The 27,179-nt window shown below is 40.9% G+C and overlaps 3 protein-coding genes and 1 long non-coding RNA gene across 5 annotated transcripts; 3 read left to right on the top strand and 1 right to left on the bottom strand.

Annotated features, from left to right (window-relative positions):
- Positions 1-189: 189 nt before the first annotated feature.
- Positions 190-5,382, top strand: LOC308325435 (mismatch repair endonuclease PMS2-like; the record flags this gene model as incomplete). Its single annotated transcript, XM_080777927.1, has 7 exons — positions 190-201; positions 2,191-2,365; positions 2,492-3,389; positions 3,636-3,803; positions 3,924-4,024; positions 4,362-4,531; positions 4,903-5,382. 7 exons carry the CDS (start codon positions 190-192, stop codon positions 5,044-5,046), a joined length of 1,668 nt encoding a protein of 555 aa, XP_080634053.1. The 3' UTR covers positions 5,047-5,382.
- Positions 5,383-6,762: 1,380 nt separating this feature from the next.
- LOC308325436 (radial spoke head 10 homolog B-like) lies at positions 6,763-11,554 on the top strand (the record flags this gene model as incomplete). The annotated part of the gene is made up of 14 exons (XM_080777928.1): positions 6,763-6,831; positions 6,947-7,015; positions 7,094-7,261; positions 7,475-7,560; positions 7,704-7,824; positions 8,240-8,416; positions 8,744-8,888; positions 9,138-9,265; positions 9,424-9,613; positions 9,980-10,091; positions 10,346-10,425; positions 10,559-10,707; positions 11,093-11,194; positions 11,429-11,554. Exons 2-14 carry the CDS (start codon positions 6,950-6,952, stop codon positions 11,552-11,554), a joined length of 1,650 nt encoding a protein of 549 aa, XP_080634054.1. The 5' UTR covers positions 6,763-6,831; positions 6,947-6,949.
- Positions 11,555-12,407: 853 nt separating this feature from the next.
- Positions 12,408-14,153, bottom strand: LOC308325539. The gene is made up of 3 exons (XR_013965035.1): positions 14,056-14,153; positions 12,935-13,042; positions 12,408-12,606 (listed from the first exon to the last, which is right to left on the bottom strand). It is a non-coding gene; the product is annotated as an uncharacterized lncRNA (long non-coding RNA).
- A 172-nt stretch (positions 14,154-14,325) lies between these two features.
- Positions 14,326-26,978, top strand: LOC308326341 (kinesin-like protein KIF2C). Of its 2 annotated transcripts, XM_080779147.1 has the most exons (23): positions 14,326-14,383; positions 14,672-14,769; positions 15,508-15,602; positions 15,730-15,819; positions 16,401-16,449; positions 16,554-16,589; positions 17,426-17,530; positions 17,624-17,728; positions 17,883-17,980; positions 18,547-18,666; positions 19,009-19,063; positions 19,187-19,349; positions 19,754-19,844; positions 19,983-20,046; positions 20,622-20,713; positions 21,576-21,718; positions 22,153-22,366; positions 23,305-23,415; positions 24,450-24,517; positions 25,326-25,416; positions 25,500-25,568; positions 25,840-25,975; positions 26,841-26,978. In XM_080779147.1, exons 2-23 carry the CDS (start codon positions 14,709-14,711, stop codon positions 26,921-26,923), a joined length of 2,139 nt encoding a protein of 712 aa, XP_080635273.1. In that variant the 5' UTR covers positions 14,326-14,383; positions 14,672-14,708; the 3' UTR covers positions 26,924-26,978. The 2 variants fall into 2 exon arrangements, with proteins under 2 accessions (XP_080635273.1, XP_080635274.1); XM_080779148.1 differs by lacking the exon at positions 16,554-16,589.
- Positions 26,979-27,179: the final 201 nt, after the last annotated feature.

Below are 27,179 nucleotides of genomic sequence, written 5' to 3' on the forward strand. Positions count from 1 at the left end.
CCATAGAATTGTGCCCAATCTAATAGCCATGCTTTGACCTTTTTTCTTAAAAAGAAAGGACATGGCTGATGGCCGATGCTCTTTAACGTCGAGGGTGTATAGCCAGTTCCAAGTTTACTGCTCCTCCCAATCTAAAAATGAGCGTTTTCCCATTTCGGTGGTGAATGTTGGCATATAGACAGGCCTGCAATGCTGGCTCTGGTCAGGAGGGATTGAACTTTGTTACACTTATTTAAACAAAAAGATTGCAAAGGGAAAGGTATACACAGCAGTGCTGTGGTTGATGAATGTGTACCAAGATCAGCTGTTTGTTGGTTGAACTGACCTGGGCTCTTGCCAGAGAGAGCTATATAGCCAACCCAACTGCTGGAAGGGCTGTTTTCCAACAACCAGTCCAGACCAAGCAACCTATTGTGAGAAACCTGCAACTTCTCCTTTATATTAGGCTTTGGTAGTATAGAGGCCACAACATATAAAGTGTACATTCAATCAGTGGCCCATGACGAGGATGGACTTCCACATTGCCACCAGTGTTGTTTTTGGCAGCACATTTTGATTTTAGTTTTAGTCATAGTCTTTGGAATAGTTTTAATTTAGTTTTAGTCACATTTTATTCACCTGGAATGTGTTGGTGTTAGTCTAGTTTTAGTCGACTAAATGTCATGAGATTTTAGTCGACTAAATCTACAGTTGATTTAGGGCGCTTTCACACCCAAAGTTCGCTTAGAAGGTCCGGATCAAGGACCAAGGACCAAATATTAGCATTTTGATTTTGGTCCGTTTGGTGTTCACACTGGACTTTGTAAAGCGTACCAAATATGTAAACAAATGACACGTGGACATGTTAAGCGAACCAAATAGTGAGGGAAAAATAACATGAGGGGAAATCACTGTCTACAATTTTTGGGACAACCTTCAGTCACACAGAGAGAGAAGAGAACAGCAACATGACAGCAACAACTTGCTATTGCATTCATTCTTAATTATTTTATTAGCCAAATAAGAGCAACAGGTGAACAGAGGAGCAGGTGTTTGAACAATAATGTGCTTGCTGCTGATGCATACAATTCACGGAGACGTATAGCCTACAACAACAAGGTATCCCCGATAAAAATGACTTTTCTTCCATGTGTGCACCTTGACCTGATTAGATATATGTTATTTCTGCGCATCAAATCGGCAGGCATTTCCATGTCATCTTATGGTTTAAACTTGAAGGTGGTCAGTTAGTAGGTTATTGAGCTTCAAGTCAGAAAAGCTCCGCTGCAGCTAATTGAGTTGACCTAGTTTTACGTCTTTTGCTATAGTGATGTAATCAATTAATCATTTGGGACCACCTGTGTATAGCTTATTTAACATTGGCTTTTTCTCTATACGTGCGGCCGTGCGCGACATGGATGATTTTAAATATTTCAAATTCTCTGTCTCTGCGTCTCTCCCATATAAATATATGGGTCTCTCCCCCTCATGTGCGCCCCCCCCCCCCCCCCACACACACACACACACACACACACACACACACACACACACACAAACACAGACAGACAGACAGAAAAAAGTAGGGGACACGATCGAGTTGAAAGAGAAACTCTCGCATGAAGACTCATGCATTGCATGCTTTGTCATAACTTCGCGTGACGGCTGCGCATGCTTAAAATAAACAGATCTACAAGCTTACATCCACGTGTAGCCTACCATATACCGTACACCATTCCGTGTCGATAATTATACATCTGTTATTTTTGCGCATGTGAACCTCGTAGGCCTACGCTGCCATTACATTTGCGCTGCGCCTCGACATGCGTATTCTCTCTCCCCCTTTCCTGTCAAACTACTGTTAATCTATCAATAAAGGCAAAAATACATTAATTATCATAAAAAAACATTAAAGTAGTTTTGGAGCAACTTTTTCATAAATACGCCAATTGTATTCATTCACCTTGGTTGTTTGATATAATCTCCTCTCATTTTGAATGGTGAAATTGGCAACTTTATAAATATGTAAATGACAATGTGTACCGGTAGTTTTGTTAGACCAGGTTACAGTAGGGCTGGTCGGTATGTAGAAAATCATGATATTGTGGGGTTTAACTATTGGTGCTTTCACAAAATATTTACACAATGATGATAAACCAGATACTATATCCTCAGAAAACATCATTCTAAGCTTCTTGTATTTTATTTAATGAGTTCTATTGTGGTGCTTCTCCAGATTGTGTCGATGTGAACGTCACTCCAGACAAGCGTCAGATCTTTCTCCAGGAGGAGAAACTCCTGCTGGCCACTCTGAAGACCTCTCTCATCGCCATGTATGAGAATGGAGTCAATAAGATCAACCTCAATCATATACCCATCCTCGGGACCAGTAAGAACAAATGTTAAAGCTTATTATTAATTAATGGATATGAATAGTAATATTATTATTTTCATTTCCGTTATGATTAGTGTTGGGGACTGGTGAATGCACTAATACAAATGTTTCTTTCTCTAGATTCCCACAAACCTGTGGAAACGAGGTCTGAATCTGAACAATGTCAGGTGGTCCCATCTGACAAGAACATTTCAGAACCTGGAGAGGATTCTGAATTGGTGTTCCAAAGACCCAAGTCATCTCTTAACCTGGCTGGGCTGAAAGCTGCTTTCTCAATGCATCATGGTTCCAGCAATGGAACCAAGCCAAGTGCTTCCAAAGCTACAAACAGTGGACCAATGCAGAAGACGCTGCAGTCATTCTTTAAGGGTTCAGAAAAGACTTCCGCCCACAGTTCAACGTTAAAATCGCCTGTTAAATCCACCAGAGATGTAACAAAATCTTCCCTAGTGGGGAGGTCAGTCCTAGATGGGTTCAGGTATGGAAGGACCCCACACAGTGACGTAGACAATGGAAGAGATGACACCTTGCCTGAATGTTCCTCCATGATAGCATCACCAACTAGCCCCTGTTCGGGTTCAGAGCTCAACTCTCCAGACCTGACAACTGACACACCTAGCGACAAATGTGAGACATTTGAGGAATCCCTGGACATGCCTCAGAATGTCCCGGAACAGCCAGACACAGAGACTGAACTGTGTTCTTCCAGGGAAGACTCCAGCCAGACCCCAAGGGCCAAAAGACCCAGAAAGGAGGATCTGCCTGTAGAGGAGAGATCCACCACTCAACCACACTCTGAGGATTCTTCCGTCTCCTGTGTGGAATCTGTGGATGCTCCCATGCATTTAAAGAAGAGGACACTGCCACTCCATTTCTCTTTCCACGAGTTGACGGGGAGGTTGAAGAAGCTGCAGCAGACGGCAAAAGCCGACAAAGGTCTGAAGTACAGACGCTTCAGGGCCAAGATTAGTCCTGGAGAGAACCAGAGTGCAGAGGATGAGCTCAAGAAGGAGATTGGGTGGGATATTGATGTGTTGACCATAAGTTCCCTTGTGTCTTCTGCAATATTGTTCTGTGGTACTTTAGTTGGACTAGACTAGTATACCATTTGATTATGAATTACAAACACTAAATTCACGCTACTACTTCTTTTAAGACATTACCTTATGCAGAACAGGTTAGAAGAACATCTGGAGAAGCAAGCAAGTAACATTTATCATAAGGAACTACAAATCACTGAAATAGATTTCTCTCATTTCTACAGTAAGGACATGTTCAAAGACATGGACATCATTGGTCAGTTTAACCTGGGCTTCATCATCACAAAGTTGAACTCTGACCTCTTCATGATCGACCAACATGCGACAGATGAGAAATACAACTTTGAGATGCTCCAGCAGCACACTGCCCTCCAAGGACAGAAACTTATAGCGTAAGGGCATGCTTATAGAGTGACGTTCCACATCTTTGCACTTCAGTAATTGGGTTGTTTGAAATTCCATTTCCTTTACTAAACCATGTTATTACCACTTTGAATCCTGGTCCATTTCAGGCCTCAGAATCTTCACCTTACTGCAGTCAGTGAGAATGTACTGATGGAGAACATTGAGATCTTCAGAAAGAATGGCTTTGAGTTCATCATTGATGAGGATGGTATGCATAATTTAGCAAGGGTGAAAGTAGTACAAAGTACTTTGTTATATGACACTGGTTACTGTTACTGGTTATTGTTTTCCTTGTGACAGCATATCGCTGACAGACAGAAACATTGTATCTCTTATCTTTTTATGTTAATGTTTTAAATATAAATGAATGCCCAAAATATATATTGTCATTTGCACAATGTTGTGCAAAGGCACCAAAAAACTCAAAATGTTTCCACCACAAAGCAACTACGTATATTCCGTAAAAGCATCAGGTTAGAAATGACATGTTTCTGATAAGATATGATTCCAATGGACAGTTGAAACATTACTGATTGTGTTTGCAGCCCAGGTGATGGAGAGAGTGAAGCTTGTGTCTTTACCAACCAGTAAGAACTGGACGTTTGGCCCAGCGGACATCGAGGAGCTGATCTTCATGTTGAGTGACAGCCCAGGGGTCATGTGTCGCCCTTCTCGTGTCAGACAGATGTTTGCCTCCAGGTCCTGTAGGAAATCGGTGAGTTCATGTTGATCATAGAATTTATCTAAATGAAAAGAAAATTGGTATTTATGTTTTAAGAGAGGCATGTGTAGAGGAAATAGTTTCTTATTAAAACAGTCTGGTGCACATTACATGCATAATAGAATTACAAATTAATTCTTTCTTTCTTTATAATGGGGGAATTGGCACACAAAGCCTAAACTGGTGACCACCAGGTGGCGCTGAAGGAGTTAATATTCAAAACCATACTGTATATATTTTGTTTGACTTATTTTCCCCCTGCACTCTCTCTTCAATAGCTGATCTACTAGCTAACAATGAAACCTCCCTTTACCAGTTTACCTCTTAATGTCCTGTCTGATATTTGTGCTTGGCTGCATCCTCAGGTGATGATTGGTACTGCTTTGAATGTCAGCGAGATGAAGAAGCTGGTAGTTCACATGGGAGAGATTGAACAGCCGTGGAACTGTCCGCATGGAAGACCCACCATGAGACACCTGGCTAATTTAGACATGATTTCACAGGACTGAGGATACCGATTGTCTTGACACAAGTTACATATTGGATTGACTGATACTACTGTATAGAACAAAGCGGAGATCCGGGCACACTTCATGTTAAAAAGGAGGAAAACTTTATTCAACCAAAAAAAGGTTTTCCTCCTTTTTAACATTAAGTGTGCCCGGATCTCCACTTTGTTATGTGTTATCCTGATTGACTATTTTTTATACCTGCACACCTCCTGAGCACCTGGTTGCTTCCTTGCCTCTGCCTTGATACTACTGTATATTGAGCTCATATCTACATTTTGTACCATAGGTTAATCGTGGCTATTAAAGGAGACTTTATTTTTCCTCCACAATTGTTTCCCCTTCAAATTTGTAACACTTTTGTTTCTTTCAAGATAGATCATTTTGTACATTCTTGATAAATAATTAAAGATGCTATATCAGGTGACCGGTGTAATTGCAATTCATTTTTTCTCAATTACTTGCTTGAATGCATAAAAAAAGGACATTTCGCACTGCACTTCATATCAGTAAGAGATCTAAAATTACTGGGACAGACAGTGGAATCAATTGCCTTTTTTATCTTTGTGTGAGAGAAACAAAATAGATTGACATTGGCCTTCCGGTCTTTCTGTTCCCCAATATCGGAATTGATAAAGACTGAAAAAAATCCATATCAGAACAGTACTTACAGTTCTGTGTAATCACAACCTAACAATCGGAAGGCCAGGTGTGTGTGTGTGTGTGTGTGTGTGTGTGTGTGTTATTATAATTTTCTGCTGTGATTTACTGTAATAATTTCTGCTGTGTTTGTGGAAACAAGGGTCGCTCCATCTCAACCCATTTTCAGGTCATTCATCAATTTCATCCAACCAGGAGAGCAAACCCATTTATAATCTTGTAGGCTATTATTCCAATTCCAACTGTCAGCTCATTTGTAAAATATTATTAAAAAAAATGTTTTTGGATATAGAGAGCTGGCGAGACAAAGACCCCAATAGCCTATATAGCAATTAATATAAAGCTATTTAACAATTATGTTAACCAAATTGCAGGGCATTCTGTTATGTTTGTCTCCTGACCTGAACATCGTGTATTAAAGTTTTGATCATGTAGTGTATGCGTTATATAAAATTACGTATTCCTTTCTTACTATTTGGTAGGCCTACTTGGTAGTGGCTTGTTGTTCAGACCAGAGAGTACGAGAGCACACTTTTTGTACTCTGACAGATCCCGTAGCGTTGCTATGGAGACGGTTGTTTGGAAATTGGTGGAGTCTGAGAAGCAGCTTATTCAATGGCAAAGGGCGATAAAAAGAAGAAAACAAAGGGTGTTGATAAAGCTGCTACACCCGAGTTAACGGAGAGTAAAATCTTTTCGGATGGCTCCGTCAGTTTCGTCTTGGAATCAGGTGTCGAACACGAACAGGAGTCGGAAAAACTGTCAGATTTGACAACCTCGTTCACTTCGCAAGTCGGCCCGATAGTAACTAATAATAACCTGCCGGAGAAAAACCAAGACATATATGTACTTCCTGACCTTTCTGATATTATTGTCAAGAGGTGAATCAGTATTAATTTAATATCATTCAAAGATGAAGAAGCCTAATCATGTTTGTTTAGCCTAACAGTTTAGTCTCAGGGATAGGTCACTGCCATGATTGATTCACCACAGGTGAATCAATCATGACTTTCATAATGAAATATTAACTTTAAATATTGCACTGACAGGTATGAAGGAGAAAAGTGTAAAGACCGCTTTCATGGAGAAGGTGTTGCATATTTTCAAGGAGGCCATGTGTACAAGGTAGGCTAAATTAATGAGACCTGGACACCTGGCGAATAAGCTAGTCAGGTGATTAACTTAACATCACATGCCTTACTCAAAATTTAACTGATTTAATATTTATGTTTCTCTGAAGGGTATGTTTTCAGAAGGACTCATGCATGGGCGTGGTGTCTACACGTGGGCAAATGGAGTGAAATATGAGGTAGACTATATTAAGTGATTGCCATTAATTCACACACTTATATAAAAAACAAGTGAACTGATCTTTCTAATGTGACAGGGGGAGTTTGTGTCTAATGTGCCCATGGGCCATGGAAAATACACCTGGTTAGATGGAAGCACCTATGAGGGACAGGTGTTCAATGCCATACGCCATGGGGTTGGAACCCACAAGTGTGCCTCTGTGATATTCAGAGGGGCATGGCATCGTGGCAAAAGACATGGCAAGGTATGAGGCCTCTAACCCTTTCTTAAACAAAATAATAAATGTTTCCTGAACGGTTGTATTATATGAAACTACTGGTATTTGCCCAACAATGCTGTAACAGCATTGTTGTTGAAAATCATGTTTATGAAATAAAATTACATGCCCAAAATAGGGATGCCAGGTTGAAAGTGATTCATGCAAACGCTAATGTGTTTAACTGTTGCTTATTATTAGGGTACAATCCATTACAACCGGGATGCAACATCCTGGTTTGGCGGAGACTGGGTGCATAACAACATAGAGGGAAGGGGAGTGAGATGGTATGCTATACATTGTAAAAAAAAACAAAGGCAAAGCACAGTTAGTTAGTTTGCCTTTGTTTGAACACTGTCCTGCATATGCAGTATTTGCATCCATTTAAAATGATCATGAACATGATAATGACTTCTCTTTCCTATAACAGCTACCCATCAGGTAACTTTTATGAGGGTCAGTGGAAGAAGAACCAAAGACACGGTGAGGGAACTATGAAGTGGCTAGATGTGAAGCAGGAATACAGTGGGACATGGCAAAATGGTGTTCAGGTATGGAAAAAATTGTCATAATTTAACTCAGACAGAGTATTTATGGAACTAAGTGAATCCAATTGTGGTCCAATTAGTTGAATGTGTACAGTTACACATAATACAATTATTTTGTAATGTTCTCATTTTCCACTTTACTTTTATGTCAGATGATAGATAGACCTTTATTTATTGTTTCCTAAATTATATATTTGTTTCACTTGCATCTTTAAGTTGGACACTGATGTATAGCAATTTTTTTAATTGGAACTGTGTCCTCCTACTAGCCTATTGCTTCGGCAGAGTGCAGACCCACCATATCCTTTTAGGATATCCTATTTGAGCGGTTCCCGGTTATTCTGTATGTAAGTCCACAGATTCAGTCTCTTCCCTGCAGTTGGTTAATTAATGTATGTTCTATCGTCTTTCTTGTCAGCATGGGAAAGGCACACATACCTGGTTCCTGAAGCGAAAGACTGGCTCCCAGTACCCCCAGAGAAATGAGTACAAGGGAGATTTTGTTGAAGGTCAGAGGCATGGATGTGGCACCTTCTACTATGCTGGTGGGGCCCTCTACCAAGGAGGATGGAAGCACAATAAAAAACACGGGCAGGTAAAATTGGTCAGTGGAAAACTGACATGATGGTGTCTGCATTTCCATAAATATCATTATTATGTACATTTATATTGATTCCAGTATTCAAAGTTGAAATATATTCAAGTGATGAGTTTGTATCGTATGATGGTATTGCGCAGCAAAACGTGCAAGCTCACAACATGTTTTGAGTTTATAGTCAACGTATGATGGACTATAAAAGAAGCATAATTGGCATATGCTTTTTAAGAATCTTCACCTATAATGACATACTCAGAATAGGGATGCTAAAGTTCATATGGTTAATTGGAGATTCTATAAGTGACTCAAATGTTTGTGTCACAGGGAAAGTTTATATTCAAGAACGGACGTGTTTTTGAAGGGGAATTTGTGGATGATCACATGGCAGAGTTCCCTTCCTTCTGTTTGGATGGTTCAAAAACACCCAACCTGAGCGGGATCAGAACTCATACTCCCCTCCCAGAAGACTGTAAACCGATTTCCATTGTTCATTGAATGTGTCTTATATGTCCTACTGTATATGTTTTATTATGAGTAGGTAGTATGCTTGATGCTAATCAAATGTATCATCTGTATTCTGTAACAATAAAATATTGAAAATGACGTTCAGTCTCTAGTGAATAACAAGTATAGAAGTTGAGGTATTAGTTGAGGTACCGGTATTCTATTGACTGAGTATACTGAGTCTCATTAATGAGTGTGGTGTATGTTGTTGTAGCCATATGTGCCAGGAGGCTCTGGGGCTCAGATAGTCACTCTGTGGTACTCGGTCCGGACGTGGCTCTGGATATTGGATCTCTGCTGGAGAAAATCCCCAGCAGCCAGAGGGATGTGGAGTGCAAACAGGTCCACATTTTGCAGATAATTGTATTGTACATGTATTCTGTCAAGATTTGGAAAATAACATTTATTCTCATTTAGAATTCCTGCTGTGACTGTAGTCAACACTTTGTTTGTTGGAACGTGTGTGCGTGTGTGTCTGTCTGTGCGTTCGCGTGCAACAGGTGGAGTTTGTGGTCCTTCGACACATCTCTGAGCTGAGGTCTATCTACAGTTTCTACAGCAGCCTTGGACATCCTCAGTCGCCAGACAACACCTTCCTGCTGTCTCGCCTGCAGTTCTGGCGTCTGCTGAAAGACTGCTACATCCACCATCATGACATCACTCTGGCACAAGTAGACCGCCTCATCAGAGGTGAGGGGACCCTCGCTGTTTCAGTCATATATAGTACTATACTCTATCTGCTCAATACATTGTGTGTGATTGCATATCGCAATTCGCTACAGTTGAGAACAGTAAATACAGTGCTATATAATAAAAAAATCACACCTGTGTCTCGTGTCCGAAACGGTCGAGAAATGTCAGAGTTACTGTGTTGCATCTTTCCATGCTCGTACATACAGACCTGGGGACAGACACGGGGACATACATACACACATTGCTACTTAATGGAGCGGTTAGGCACAACTAAAAAATTGTGTAATGGGCAGAGATTAAACCCTTTTTCTCCTCTGACATTAACTCTAATGATCATGTGTGTGGATGTTTGCATGTTCTCAGAGGAAGTCCCTCCAGAAGAAGAGGTCCACTCTCCCTTCACCGCAATGCTTCTACACACATTCATCAGCTGTGTGGTAGTTCTGGCCTACCACATGTACCATGAGGACATACAGTGAGTACTGAAACCTTTCTCTGACATGGGAGTAATACAGCGTCCACACTGTTAATTTAACTCCAAATGTAACCAAATGGAAATGGGATCAGAACTCACCTTAACCCAAACATTGTAAACCGATTTAATTTCCATTGAACCCATAAGGGTACATTTGGTTACATTTATACAATCTCAGTTACAAATGGATAAATGAACACTGAATTTTCTGTGCAATAAAGAACACATAAGACATGTGTCTTTCATTGTCCCAGGTCGTCAGACAGTGTTTTGGTGGCATGTTTTTCCAAGCTGATGAATGACAACATCCTTCCAAATGCAAAGAATGTAAAAGGTGCATACAGCATTCACATTCCACGAAATAGGCTTCTTATACACGTAGATGACTGTACTGTATTCTACACATACAAAGACCTTCCAGTGACTGCAGTCTCACCCTAAAATTCTACACCTTTATTTTGATTCAGGGTTTCTGTTCGGTAACCCAGTTCAGGCAGTGGTTACTGTGAACTACACAGAGAGGTGCTGGGAGATCTATCAGGCCTTTAGTGTAGTCAAGCCAGCATCCTCAGCTGACCACACCATGACCTGCAGGAACCTTGTGTGGATGTTTAAGGTAACATTCCAGTACTCTCTTTAGATACCTCAATTAAAGTATATTGTGTGCAGTGCACATCGTAAACAATATGAGAGATCAGAAAACAATGCGATATATTTTTCCTGAACCCCGAGTCTGGTGAAGGTAAGGTTCTAGGCAGGGTGTCCATGCATAGGTTCCATCATGTCTACACATCCTAGGATATACTGACACTAACCAACAGAGAAATAGGCTGGTGTTAACTGCAGAAGGGTGCCACCCTGTGGTGGTACTCTGCGTGCAGTCGCCATGAAACCACATCCCACTACCACACATTTCTATTGTTTTTTAGTCATTTATTAATTGATTCATAAAACAGAATGTTTAAGTCCGTTTTATAGTCAATGTTTCTCACCGAAACCAGGATCTTGGTCTGTTTGATGCCAAGCTGACCACAGGAAAATTATTGAAGATCATGAGTGCTGAGAACATTGACACCGGTTCTTATTACAACCTGGATCTAGAGGTGAGCTCTTGTGCTCTAATATCTATTTGTTCCTAATGAGAAAACATAAATTAAAAGTTTCATGTTTTGACAACAAATACAAAATAAATCAAAGTAATATTTTTCAGAATAGATACAATTATTGATGTACTTACATATACAGTAGTAGTGCATAGTAGGCCTACACATCTATCCAGCCAATCTCTCTCCTGCTCATTAATATTTTACCTGTATCTTCTTGTCTATTCCTTGTAGATTACGTTTCTGGAGTTCTTAGAAGCTCTTCTAGCCTGTGCTGAAGTGAAGAGCCAGCTGATTGGTCAAGATAGACTGCAACATCCCTGTTCAGAGATAGAAGCCAAACAGGTGAGGTCACAATGAAGAAGGAGGCATTAGGGCACATACCCCTTTCAGACTAAAAGACATCCATCACATTTTAAATTCCCTAGTCTTCTCTCCCTGTGTATACTAACTAACATCAAACCATTTCACCCTCTGGTTTGATCACCGATTCAATTATAGAACTTTATGAACCGGTTAATGTGACTGTACGGTCATTTCTGCAAAAGGTGGGAAATATTCCTGGTTGGAAACAAGATGAGTTAAAGTAGGTCTCATGGAAGATGTTTGTTTATGCAGCCTGGTTCATAAAGTTCTATAATTGAATCAGTGATCAAACGAGAGGGTGAAAGGGCCCGTTCAAAATCAGTGGTTTGTCCCAGTGGCGTTTCCAGGAATTGCATTTTGCAAGATGTCGTTTTGGCATAATTTCCTACTGTACTTCTCTACACAGACAACCAGGTCCAGAGACATTCTGCAGTTGTCCTCTTCTGAGTCCCAGCAGAATCTCAGTCCCGTAGCCACCTCTCAGACAGCAGGTTGTTTTATTTGTTTTTCCAATATATACACCGAAGTCAAAATTGTAAAACAGCAATGTATTGATAATAAACTAAAAATTTACTTTGTAATTTGTGCTGTTAAATTCTTACTGTTTAAACATTTGCTCCAGTACTCAAGTAGGCCTACACATTTGTTTGACAAACAACTTTCACTTGTAGTAGTCAAATTTAACCAGGAGTAATATTTTGACTGTACTGCCGTTGAGAACTTTGTCCAACGCTGGTTATACTGCCAAGAAACATTGTGAAATAATCTACCAAACACAAATGTCATTTTTTTTTAGATTAATACACACTATTTATTTGACTAGAAACAGAATTGTACTAGAAACATGTGATTGACTCAAAGTAAGAAAAATAATACACACTTTATTTACACTATACAATAATAATAAAATGAATATAGGCTATTATAAAGACACTATTTACAATGATAATTGATCGAGTGGGAATTTTGGGAAAACAGCACTTCCAGATGCTCCATGTCCAGCTCCAACCCAGGTCTGCTGACTGCACAGCTCTCACCTCCTAGTTCTGGAAGGAAGGGAAAACATGTCAGCTAAAAACAAAGGACTCCACAATTGTACTTTGAAGTGCAATACTTATCGACCTACTGTAATCTTTCTATTAATTTACCAATCTGTGTGTGTGTGTGTGTGTGTGTGTGTGTGTGTGTGAATGAGTGCGTGCGTGCGCGCACAGGCTCTAAGCCAGGGGTCTTCTAGGCAATGATACAGAAAGTAGGCAAAAGCCATACAATGGAAGAATGAGACATGGTACATGTCCTTTAATGCCAGGAACACAGGAAGACGATGGCTGCTCTAACAGAATGACACAATGTAACTTAAGTACTATTACTTGCCCTGCTCTGGAACGCTCTGGGGGCGTTGTTCCTCTGGAGTGCTCTGGGGGCGTCCATGGGCGCTTCAATCAGGATGGCAAAATGTGGTTTCCTCATGGGCTCTGGAACCTTATGTGGGAGAAAATGGAATGGTTTGTAACTTGAACTTGGAACAAATTTTCAGAAACTGAACTGCTAGAAAATCCTTGTTCTGTTCTACAGGTGCATTTTTTTATGTCTTTGCTTACAGTTTTGTTGAAAGTGAAGTATGGCCAGCAAGGTGCTAAACAAGGTCTCCGGACTGACTAAGTTTCTAGCTCGAACAGCAAGATACATGGATAGGGAGACAAAATTAGTGGTGGCCAACTCCCTTATCCAGTGCCACTTTAAAGTGGCACTGGACCACAGTAAAGTGGGCAAAGGCTCATTCATTTATATAGGAGCCACACAGTGGAATAGCCTGTGTTAAATCCAGTGTTAAACTGACCTCCAATTTGAGGACATAAAACTAAGACAAAAAAAATGGCTACTGGAAAAGGTTCCCCTATAAGGGGTCATCTTAGAGACTTAGAGGGATGGATAGGGATGTATTTGTGATGTATTTTAAAGTATTGTTCAGTGTGAGAGGACCCCAGTGGAAATAAGTCTTTGGACTTTACTGTGTAATCCTTGAATCGCTGATTATAATGTTGTATTATGATTGCTTTTCTAAATAAATCAAATCAAATCAAATCAAATCAAAGGCCAAATGTTTAACAAAAATGAGCATGAACGAGAGGCTGTGTCAGCGTAACTAAAACTAACATTGTTCAGCCCCCTAGGCTATGCATCACAAGAAAGGTGTCAGGACAAAATCACTTAAACAAATGACTAAAATGATTGATATATATGGAAACAGATTATATTAAAAGCTTTGGACAAGAGTCAAATGTATGGTGGAGGTATAGTGATCATTATACATTCATATAAAAAGGTAAAGCTTAACATAAACCAGGCTAAATATACAAGAGGAAAATCGCTAGCATTATTAGCATTCGTTAGCTTCCATTTCCAACTAACGTAGACATTTTCATAACAGTAAAATGCAAAAGACCGATAACATTAGCAAGACAGGATCATCGCAAAGCCATAAATACCATTACCTTATAATGTACCGGTCGAAATTAAATATTGTAGCCGTAGATCAGAAGAGGTCCATAGAAACTCAATGGAGAATTAAATATTATCCCCTACAAAGTCTAAACCGGAAGAGTAACTGACGTCACGTGAATAGGGTCTATCGTCATCAGTCTGATCATGACAACTTCCTGTCATTCGACCAATCACTAATGCTCTATGCCAATCACGTGTTCCAAATTCTGATAAAATGCCAAAGAAGAAGAACGCAGCCAATCATCAGCCGTTCTCAATCAGTGTTTTTGTTGCAAAATAAAATACTCTGCGTTCGCTCGATTAGTCTTCTTTTTAGTGGTAAGTACGGTAATCCAATGCTGTTGTTATTTCTTGACCAAATGTTAATGTTATTTAGATGGCCAGTTGTTTAGACAAATGCAATATTTTGCCTGCGGTGTATAGTTTATTCGAGGCACCACTAGATTTTGTTCTCTCGGCACTCCACTGCGACGTGGAGAACTTTGGCAGGAGTTCATGCTTATTCCGATAAGTCGATCGGGATAAAGGCCCTGCTAAATGGCTAAAGTGTTAATTGAAATTTCGCAAAAAGTCATGTTCGGCTAACGACTGTTTGTTACTTTACAGTGTTTTCGGCGCAGGCATAACCACTTACCTCGAAGAAATGGAGGCACATATTATTGGGAGTCTGCTCGGCCAGGCTGTGAACATAAGCAGGAGCGATGGTCAGTCCATGTCATTTCTTTGCTCTATATTCCCATAATCATTGCAGTTAATGCTAACTAGTCTTTTTGTGTAATTGTGGGAAAGTTTTTTAAAATGGGATAAGTATTTATCCTATTTTCAACTTGACTTCAACTGTTCACTCAGCAAATGTTTCAGCGATGCCTTCCTCTGTAGCGGCTATTTGTATTCAGCCCTTTCCCAAGTACGTCTCACACCTGAAGCTGATTATCTCAATCAACAATTCAATTGGGGTCGCGTAGGAGAACTTCAACTGTAGGCTATGGACCAGAGCAAGTTCAATTAATATACATGCAAACCACTGCCCCTATTAAAAATGCACTTGTATCTTAGCCAGAGCTTACTTGCTGTATGACTATTTCTGTGTGCATATAAATTGTAAGAGCATAATTCAGACATTTTTTTAGTAATGGTCCAAGTATGCCCTGGTTGAGCTGTGTATTTTTAATAGGGGCATGATTTGTATGAGTTTATTGAAAGGGCTTTGGGTATATGACAGACTTGCATAAGCCAGGGACAAAAGGACTGAAGACATGGCCAACAATGATTGAATATGACATGACATTAAAGAACATATCCCTGATTTTGGGTCTACTGTAATATCATTGCCATGATAACCCTATGTTGTAGTGAGCGATCCAGTTCTCTGATACATTTTCTTTAAAACAAATGTATGAAATGTATGTTCATACCCATTTCATGAATCTATATGCAACTAGGCCGAGTTCATTCTTCAGTGGTGAAGTCCGTGGACGAAGCCAAAGGTGCGGTTATGGTTGAGTGGACAGAGAGGAATGCAATCAAAAGGAAGGAGGCAAGTGTCAAAGCTGGTGTTTATGGATTTGTTAAGTCGGCCAGGTCAACAAGTATTCACCCTTGGTTGACAAATGTTTCACAGAAACCCTGCCTAACCTCTACCCATGTTCATCTGTGGTGTACAGGTGGATTTTGAAGACCTGAACGCCCACAACAAGGAGCTGCTGCTTCACCTCACCTCTTTGGTTGTGAAAGAGGCTCCATGCATGGACAAGGCAAGTGTGAACAAGGTTTCCATGCAATCAAGCTTATTTGGCTTTTCCCTTAAAGTGAAACCGATTGGTGGCCTGCACTGGAGAGTGGAGATTTCCCCTAGCCTTGTTTGTACTGATGTACTTTTTGTTTTGTTCTCCCCCTTTTGGAATATCCACATAGTGAGTCTGTAACCGGAGATGAAACTGCATGCATGGGTGTGAGCTTCATTATAATTGGGCCTTGCTAATGTTCATAATCATTTTGTGTCTCGGAGGACTAGACACGTAAAAAACCTGCTTACCAGTGACATAATCGAATCTAATAGGAACTCCATGCTTTCTATTACTGGAAAGTTGGCATGCTGTAATGGAATCCATTGTACTTAATCTAAAACATTGAAATTGTTTGCTGCGGGAAAAAACTGCCTAATGGTGGTCTGGTAAATCGCTCCTATGAAACGCAGAGTAGAAACTTATCATGAGCATTAATGAGGACCACTATATGGATGAAGTTGTCCATGAGTGATATGGCTTGTTGCATGAGCTCAGTGTCATGTCTGTCATGATAACTGTACACCTGTCTCTTTTCTTTCCATTTGCAGAAATACCTTAGCCGCCTGCGCTCGTCCAGAATTCCTGCTCCTCCAACTGGTATGTAAATTGGTTTTCACTACACTTCTGATTCACATCCATTTTGGCATTTGTATATATTGACTGTTTTCTCCCAACAATTTCTTTCTTTTTTAAAACGAAAGCCACTGTTCCAGCAGCCGTTGTGGCTGAACAGACAGGTTGGCATGCTATACATGTTTCTCTTTGTAAAGCTGATAATCACAATCACTTATTCTCCATAAGGTCATGAACGGGTGTTTTGGGATTATATTGCCTGTAAAGTCATTGTGTAGCTGATGATCATATCTGAACAGTTTAATTGTTACAGGTTAAGGGGGTGAAATGAAATCGTAATTTAATGGTTTTATGCAAGCCTATTAGGAAAGGAGTGTATTGTACCATCACATGGGACATGTGTAGATTTTTAAATTATTTAACAAGGACAATGCACATTAATCAACATGTCATTTTGCAAATGTAAATTAGCCAGAGTTGGCCATAAGCTAATTTTAATACATTTTGTTTAGATGTTTTAAATTTAATGTGAAAACAGTTAATCACATCTGACTATGCAATGACTTTATGCATGTTCCCTTATAGGCAACCCCATGAAATGCTGCATTCAATTGATAAAGTAATAATCACCAAATGGGATTTAATATGCTTTTCGTTTCAGTCTTGTAGATGATTTTAATACCTGCTGAGCATAGCCTTTCACTTTTCGGTGGGGGTGCATGTCAGTCTTTAAGGGCAGCCCTGCCGATTTAACCAGACTGTTAAATCTGTGATGTTGCTCTGACACTTACTGTAGACTGCTGTTCCAGCACCTTTGCAGTTGTCTTTTGCAAACTGCTTTTGCTGTGTGGCTCAGAAACCCCAAGTCTTTGTTTCTCTCCCCAAGTGCATGCTTTAGTTTACTTTGAAATAATCTCCTTTTCCACATTGTGTAAAAGTAAAGTTCAATCATTACTATCACAACTCGGGTTGCTGTTTGACTTACATTTCACTTCTTTAGTTCCCAGGGCTTCGACAAGGCAAACGTGCATGTTTGTGGCTCCACTTCAACCCACATTCGTAGAGCCAACTCCTCTAAACTCTGCCCTCCCCTCAACTGGAACTGGTTGGTATTCACTTCAGCCCCTGATCTGGCTACATAAGACTAACTTGCATGCATCTGTATATTTATAACTGACTCTTATCTCTCTCTCCTTAGTGGCCACCAAAAAGGTGAGGAAGGATGCCGGTGGCTATAATCGTCCCCGCGAGGAGGCAAAGGAGAACGACGAGGCCCAGGACATTGTAAACAACATGGTCAAAGGTCAGGATTGGGTGGTGGAATCATATTCTCTGTCAACTAGCTGAACTACAACTGACAATGAACCATGTGTTACAAGAAAATGTTTCTTAGCAAAGGACTAGACTTGTTTTTTGTTTTCTTTTACTGACCGTAATGTTGCATATTCTGTATACAGGCCCAAGACCATCCATGGCTCCAAAGGATAAAATCAAGCCCAATAAAAGGATGTCTGGTGTTGCGAAGCCCCCTGATGCTCAAATGAAGAGGGGGAAGGTGAGACAAATTGCCTAGTAATTGTGTCAAGGGAATCCAGTTATTCGTCTAAGGCAGGGGTTCTCAACGTTTTGTCCCGGGGACCCCCGGAAATGCTTCGGCATGTCTCATGACCCCCTCCCCACCCCAATTCAAATTGACCACTACAATAACCTTAATAATAGAGAAGATAGATACATCATAAATAAATTATGTGTGTACTGTGCGACTGCGTACTATGTATTGTAAACTCTTAATTTCCATTGTCCAGCCATTCAGTAGCAAAATAAATAATTACGTCAACTATGTTCATGCACTTGCCCTAGCCATAATGGCCTTACAGGCGTATGCAAAGGCAAACAATTATGGAAGTTAGTTTGTATATTATGTAGACATGGTTGCAGTCAACTGTTTTGTATATTTTTATTTAACCACAGTAGTTGCAGGTGAAAGTAGCTGGTCCAGTGTCTATGCCTTCTGCAACTGTTGTCCCTGCTATTGTCACTCACTGGACTGGCAGATTTAGGCTGAGGCGTGCTGGTAGACTCCATTTGTCCTTTGGTTTAATTCCCATTTGTTTCCTGCAGTTTGGAGAGGTCTTCCAGTCCCGGCCCCACCAGAGGTTTTATGAAATGATCGAGGAGTTCAGAGAGACCCTGGACATGAACCCTCCCAAACCTATGGATGAAGTAAATGGTGCATGCGAAGTAAGATGTTAACTTTATTATTTTGTAACGTGTATATGGGTGATTGTAGCATTCACCCAGAATCACTAATGGGAGCTGTACTTATTAGGGCTGCAAGATATTGGGAAGCGTGCATTAACTGTATTGAATATTGTGATGATATGATCCGGTTTGCTGCTCACATGGAACTCAGGTGTGCGACTGCGTGACTGGGTCTAAAAGAAGAGAAAAACATAACCTGAATTGTAATGGATTATTTTGTAGCCCTAACTACAGTACGACCTAGTATGTCAGCTTGGCACATATTTGATGGCTTATCGCTGATCTCAGTTTCTCAATTCTGATCTTTATTTCTTTGTACAGGTAGAAGATCAAAAGTTATGCGTGTGCATCCGCAAGCGGCCGTTTAACAATAAAGGTAAGCGGTCCATTCAACAATGTTTAAAGAAGAAACGTGTTATCAAAACCTGTAATCAGTTTGACATGGAATTACATTTAGTAGACGGCTTTATTTATTTTCCCTGATCTGTCATGTTCCCAGAACTGGCTCGAAGGGAGATTGATGTAGTGTTTGTGCCCGGCAATGGAACTGTGCTGGTCCACGAACCCAAGACCAAGGTGGACCTCACAAAGTACCTGGAGAATCAGGAGTTTCACTTTGATTACTCCTTCGATGAGAACGCCACCAATGACATGGTCTACAGGTAATCATGTGGCCTATTTCTTTACTCCAGTGCTTCTCAAACCCCAACGTGCTATACAGCCACGGACGGGTCCAAATTATTTATTTTTAAACAAAAGACCAACTCATGCTCCATATGACGGCATATGTTTTTGAGCAGAATGTTGCAGATAACTTTCATTGGTCTGAATTACCTCTCAGTTTGAAATGCCACTGTTTAGAACACCAGACGAGGCCTTTAGATCTTAGCAGTTCCCATCTCTATGCTCTGGTATTGTGACTTTGTAGGACCCATTTCCCTACACGTCATTGGTTTTTAGATTGCAATTAACCACTGGAAACATGGCATCCCTGTTCTGGGCCAACATTCAGCAGAAGTGGTTAAAAGGACAGGATTAATTATCCCCCCCCCCCCCCCCCCCATAGGTTCACAGCCAAACCCCTGGTCCAGTCGATCTTTGATGGTGCCATGGCAACTTGCTTTGCGTATGGACAAACGGGCAGTGGAAAGACCCATGTAAGTGTGCAGTCTGTTCATAGTGCCGGAGAGCACATGATCCACATTTTATGCACTATGGGTTGAATCTTTGAGCCTACTAATGCAGTAGTTAAAATGTACCATGTGCTTATGGTATGGCACTTTACTTATTTCCAGACCATGGGAGGTGACTTCTCTGGGAAGCGCCAGAACAGCACTAAAGGCATCTATGCCTTGGCAGGTAAGCCATACTCATACAATTTCCATACCAAAAACTATGTCTTAAAAATGGCTACCTCATGGATTAAAGGTCTCAGGCAAGCATAAAATGCATTGCGGCACCACACATTGTATGCTTGTAGATGGCTCATTGCTGGTATTAATTATTTTGGATTAAAACTTGCAATAAATGCAACGTTAATGTTCCAGAAAATCCTATTGAGCTCAGATATGTAAGCAAAGGTTAAAGCCTCAATCTCCGATTTCTTAAACTGGTTGGCTATGGCAGGCTAACAAAACATAATTATGCTAATTGTTTATGAAACTTTTCTAATTCACAAACCAATCACACTAGGACTTGGACCTAGCAACATCTTTCAGTAATTAGATTTTATTATTGCTTTCATTCATGTGACCCCCCCCACTAGGCTAGTTAAACCACTTAATCCTGTATATTACGGGGTTCCCTAGCTTCACTGAAAATCTGATTATCTTAGCTGAAGATCGCTGACCGTTCACATTGCGCTGTGAGCTTATAGATCTGCTATATGGGGCAGAAATGGGTCAACTTGCAATTTTTTTTCGTCCCTTACACAGCCCACGATGTGTTCAGCCTAATTACCAGCCGGAGGTATGCCCACTTGGCTCTCTGTCCATACGTCTCCTTCTTTGAGATCTACAATGGCAAGGTATGAATCTAATAAACATGTGCTGTTGTACCCAAATGTGTAGCGATAACTTACATTTTCAACCGAATCTTCGTATCTGGTTTCTAGTATCTCTAGTCTAGAACAAAAGCCTAACCAAATTTGATGTAAAATCTAAGTAAAAATTCATTCAGTTGTGAAAACGGATAGTCTTTGGGCCAAGCCCCCTAGGGCCTAGGTTTGTTTCCATTGTGTTCCTCTGTATAATATCGGCAGATATGACCCTGCAAATCAAGATTGGATCATATCTTTCATAATCGTGCACCCCTAATTATAAAGAGGGATGGAACATGGCTGGAATGGTCCTGAAGTCCTACATCATTATGGACTTGTGTGGAGGGGGGAAAATAGTCGATACCCCTTGGCTTGTACAGTTATCTGTTTTTAGAAAAGTTGTATTAAAAACACTTGAATAGTGTCTATAATGACATAGCAGATTGAAGTGGCTAAGCGTTAATATCTGGCTGGAACTCCCTGCCCAGCTGCAGGGCTGGAGCCCTGTCGGAAAACGAGGAAGTGAGTTGATCAAATGCAATCTATTTTCGCTACTGCTTCGTCTATTTCTCGCTCGAATATTTTCAGACATTTTTGAGAGCAATGTTTAGCTGCAAATGACATTGTGTGCATTTACATGGCTGTCATGTTGGAAACGGCAGTAAATCAGCAGGGCGCAGCTGGTGCTCCGAGGGTTTGATTAGGCATCGGTCTGTATTAGAGTATGTTATCAGAAATAACAGACCGCTGAATTCACCAATTGACCAATCGGAATAAAGCATTCAACAAAGCCATTGGTGGGCTGTGTGGACCAAATGAACCAACATGACAAAGTGTTTTGTCATTTCAGGTCTATGATTTATTGAACGACAAGACCCAACTGCGTGTTCTGGAGGATGATCGGCAGCAGGTTCAGGTGGTCGGCCTGCAGGAAGTGGGTGTCTCTGCAGCGGAGGACGTCATCACGATCATAGAAGTTGGCAGTGCTTGCAGGTACAGTATATTAATGCTGAACAATGTCACCAATGTTTGTGAAGTCTTCGTTTTCAAAAATGGCAGATCTACAAGCCAATCTACTTCCATTTTTAACCCATGAAGACCTGAGACCAGATTCTACAAAATGTCTTTCAAATCCTGACCGGATAGGTGGTGCACTGATGCTCAAACCTTTTCATGTCAAGGACCAACAGAATTATCTGCAGACCCCCATCTGAAAATATGTTGTTCCAGTCACCCCAGAAGCAAATATTTGAGTTAACAATATTCACTGTGATTATTCTTTTCCCCCCAGAATATTAGCACATTTTATTATTTTTTCTTCTCCAAAATAGCCATTTCTCAACCACTAAAGTTACAAAAATAATGGTTTAAAGCTAAGCCGACACACTCTCTGTTCTACTGACTGTTCTCTTCTGTCACTCCTATAGGACGTCTGGCCAGACGTCTGCGAATGCCAACTCGTCCCGCTCCCACGCCATCCTCCAGATTGTCCTGCGATGCAACAACCGCGCCAGGACCTTGCACGGAAAGTTCTCTCTGATCGACCTGGCTGGGAACGAGCGGGGCTCGGACGTCAGCAGCAACGACCGTGCCACAATGGTGGAAACCAATGAGATCAACCGCAGCCTGCTGGCCCTGAAGGTATTAACCATAGATATAAAAATAATTATGCCTCATTGGCCGCTGCAGTTCGTTGGAGCGATGTGTTTTGAAGGAGGGGCGGAAGAATTTACACTGGGGCAGGAAGTACACGGTAGTGTGGAAGGCACGTTGCGTCACACTACCACACATTCTATCCAATCACAGTGCATTTTTTCCTGGCCTTATCAGACCCGAACATGCGCTCTGTGACGCATGCTCATGCTTCGCAAGGAATCTTGGGAAAGTTTTGCCCTCCCTTGAGCACATGCGCTCCAGAGCCGGAAAGGGGCGTCTACCTTTTATGTCTATGGTATTAAGACTGGCTGCACACTGTCTCTGAAGTCGCAGTGGGGAAGGAAAGGGCAGAAACCTTATCTCTATATTTTAACATTTTATTTAAACGCTCGACTACAACATCACACAAGCATCTAAACCACATTGCAAGTGTGTAGATCTGCTGCTTTGTTACAGAGTTTGAATGCTGGAAATGATATGAATATTTTACTTCTACTCTATTAATCTGCTTTAGTTAACATGAATGTTATTTATAATCTAACTAGCCAACCCTATTTTACTTCGGTACGAAGGTATGGCATCAAAAATGCACTCTGAGTTCCCAAATGCACTCTGAGTTCCCAAATGCACTCTGAGTTCCCAGAAGTTCTTTCTTGCCACCTTACTGTTTTAGATGCTGAGTTAAAGCTGACATATGTCAGAGGTCCTTTAGTGACATCTAAGCTGACATATCTCAGGTCCTTTATTGACATCTAAGCTGACATCTCAGAGGTCCTTTAGTGACATCTAGAGGCAGTGATTGGATATTACACAAATCCATGAGCTGCAAAATGGACTGAATTCTAAAATGCACTTCAAAATGTTTCTCCAGTAATTTGTAGTCTGGGCTTTTAATGAATAAAGTGTTTCTCTCACTCCCACAGGAATGCATTCGCTCCTTGGGGAGGAACGGGGACCATGTGCCGTTCAGAATGAGCACCTTGACCAAGGTACTCAGAGACTCCTTCATCGGTGAGAAGTCCAGGACCTGCATGGTATGTATACAAACATGGAACCATTAAAATGCCTACTGGCATCCAGCGTGTTTCGGAATAAATACATTTAATAAAAGCAATGCGTTTTAAATATTTAGGTGCATATCAATCAAAAGGCAACCTTCCTTCAGTAATAACATGCACGACTACAACATGTGACAAGTGTTAAATAAATAATTGTGCAAAAGTCATGACTGATGCACCATTTCTCATACTGCAGTTTACTCGGAAAAAAATTAATCGGTCACTTTGTTAGTTCCTACTTTGTTGTTTATAGAAATTGGAAATCCATTTGCAAAAACAGACTTATTTGTATTATACGCAGACAAAAAGGAATCTGGGCCACTTTGTTTTTGCAAATGACTGTCGATTAGTATCGGCAATAAAATGTATGCTAGAAATTACTCCGGTCTCCTGACTAGAAGTTTTGTATAGGCTCTATAAAGCTAACCTGACGCTGCCAGATGAGGGCGGTATTGCGGAAACATATTCCCCAACACAACACTCATCTGGGATCTCTGACGGAGTTGAGCACAGAGTCAGATCTGCTTCGTACCGAACCAATCGGCGTGAGCTAAAGGCGGGATGCGGATGTGACGGTATATAGACACGTCGATATGATTGGTTGTGTTTGCACGCCCACACGGTGATAGACAGACGCTCCCATCCAATCATCTACCATGTATCTTGAAAAAAAGGAACAGCCCCGTCATCGAATTTGCTTCCGCGATCCCAGATCCAAATAAGCTGTGAAACAAATTTGTGTAGCAAGCTTTTTGGATCTGGCAGCGTCAGGTTACTATAAAGCACCATAGGCTAGCAATTCTGTTGGCCTAGGACTTCTCTACTTGGAAGTGCCCACAACCTACAAAATTACATATACACTGGTATTTGAGTATTTTTGCTGCCAACAGATTGAAGAAGAGTAAAAAGACCTGTCGGATGAAAAATGCTTTAAAACCATGCAAATGACTGGTGCTCAGTTGGTTAACCATGAATATTAACGTACATGCACCTTTCTTCCTTCTCGCCAGATCGCACTGTGCGCTCCAGGCATGGCTTCATGTGACTACACCATGAATACGCTGCGCTATGCGGACAGGTAGACATTTATGTCATGAAACTACACCTGTGGTCCCCATTTGTACACTTAACAGAGTTGGTTCTGGACCTGTTTGGAACCTTTCTAGAAACCCTGAGGGTCCCTGGACCTTGAGTTTCTGTCCACTCGGAGTGCGACTGGAAATTGGTACACCGCAAACTCTATAATGTTAACTATTCTCCAGATCATTTCTTCCACTTACCACTTAGTATTTACTGTGTATAGAATCTACTCTGTACAGTGTATAGAATCGACTCTGTAAAATTAGAAAATGGTATTTACACTGAAGAATTCTCTCAATCAACAAATGTGATTGTAAATATCGTTTAACTTTGTATCAAATCATTTTGCAATGCAAATAAATCAATTATTGATCAAAATACTAAGTACGTGTGCATTGTATTTAAACATTTTAAGAAAAGGTTACTTTTCAATATCGCTACACTTGTCTATCGATAAATGTGTATTTGTTCATGTCAAGGTGTGGGTTGGTCCATATGTTAGTTACTTCAAATACAATGTCCATGTATGCCAGAGAACCACTGTTTACTTATGTATATCCATAATGTTTCCCTTAACCCATTTAGACCTGGTGCCTGGTACCTTTGAATCCGGGAGCTAAATGGGTTAAAAGAAAACTGCACTATCCACACGTTTCACACAGATTTAATTTCTTTGTTACTGTGGATTTTAAATTGTCATCAACCATGTATCGTTACACCTGACCCTTACCATGCATATACACAGAATGGCCATGCATACAGATACAATTCACCTCTTGATTGGGTTTTCTTGTCATTTCTATTAGGGTGAAGGAGTTGAACGGTCCCAAGACCCCGCGACCCGCCAAGGCAGCAAAACCCTTAGACAGCAGCTCATCGGAGGAAGAGGAGGAGGAGGTCAGATTGGACACGGCTCCCAAATATCCTGACTGAAATATTAAGTCATACTAGTCTCTGACATTGATTATTTTCCTCTGCAGGACTCGATCCAATCTGACCCCTACGCCCTGGTGACTGAGCTAGAGGACAAGGTCCAGGGCGAGATAGAGGTAGAATTTCCCTTGACTAATAACATGTCCTTGTTACTTTTTGAGACAGTTTCTGGCTTGGTGTTTGACGCTTCAAGTCATAGCTGCGTTATTGGAATTTGGCCACTTAAATTCTATATACTTATGTTAGGTGACCTGGGTATACTTTGCCCCCTCTTTTCCATTACCAATTCTCGTAACGCAATTTTTGCCAGTGTTATCAATCGTTATATGTCCAGGAGAGTGATGCATATGGTTCATAAAATTGCATCTTGATTTGATTGTTTTCCAGAGATTAAGTGAAGTGTCTCAGAGAGCCAGTGAGGTTCTTGAACCAATGAAGCACATCTCATATGACGTGGCGGTTGCCCTCCCTGATCTGCTGGACTACTCGAGACGTGTGCACGAATATTCCAGCAGTCTGCAAGGTTGGAGTTATTTATTACTCTTTAGATTGAGTGTCATGATACTTCTTGACTGTGACCAAAAGCATTGCATAAGCAAGCCATGGTGACTGCCATTTTAATGAATAGGCTAGTGAGGGCATATCGTTGCTGTCTGGAAACCTTGTATCCATATTTCAACTTCTGTTTTATTGGGGTGGAGGGGGAATTGATGCCTGGTCATAGAACATGCAAAAGTAGCAAAGTATGTATAGCATTGTGATCGTGTCATTTCAATAAGCTTGTTTTTGTCAGTTGGCCTTATAAAAAGTAGAGCTTGTGACCTATATTGGCTCCTTGGAACAGTTTATTTTATTTTTTATACCTTGTCCTGAAGGTAACATGTTTGGCCATTTAGTAAGGCCTTGTGTAACGCAACACTCAGTGGCTTTAGTTTAGGTCTTAAACTAGTCTAGTTTCTGCCCAACAACATGACTGAAGGTGTAGCAACTTTATCACACCATATCAACATGAAGATCAACTGAATGCTATCGTTTCTCGTCTTTGAATTTTTCTGTGCCTTCAGCCTTGACCTTTTTGTGTTTAGTCTTTATTTTTTAGCAAACTGACATGTGTCTGTCGGGTGGAAACCTGGGGCACGTTCAGAAATGGCGCACTGTGCAATGCAAACTAATAGGCGAGTGCACTCCGGTGCGTTATTTCCGAACGCACCCCTAATGTGTCAACAGTTTCAAGATTAAATTGTAAAAACATGGCAAAGTAGTAGATCGGCACGCAACACGTCTGTGCTGCGTTTCGAGCTTGCAGATCTGCTACTTTTGATGCTGTAGTAAAGTTGATCAAGGTACGATTATGATTTATAATTGTGTTTTCCTCTGTCACCATGTAGCTGCTGTGGAGGCTCTGCAGGCTGCTGTGGAGGAGGAGCGAGTGTCACGTCTGCCGAAAGCATCAGGCTCCCGCCGCCGCTGAGCAGCCCTGGAGAACTGGAGTTGTTCTGTTGAGGTTTTAAATGTGTTTTGTTCTGTTGAGGTTTTAAATGTGTTTTGTAATAAAGTAATTTGTCATACTACTTGGGTAATTTTGTCTTTATCTTTGGAGTCTTCCCATGTCTGTGAAATGATTCCTAAAGATATTTTGCCAAGATGCTGGTACAGTAGCTCCTAGTTGCCTATGGGCTCATTTCCCCTAATCTAAGGATGAGGCTGTCATTTTACAGATTGGTTAA

This window comes from Protomyctophum bolini (assembly GCF_963924005.1).
Source record: "Protomyctophum bolini genome assembly, chromosome: 12".
Taxonomy (NCBI): Eukaryota; Metazoa; Chordata; class Actinopteri; order Myctophiformes; family Myctophidae; genus Protomyctophum; species Protomyctophum bolini.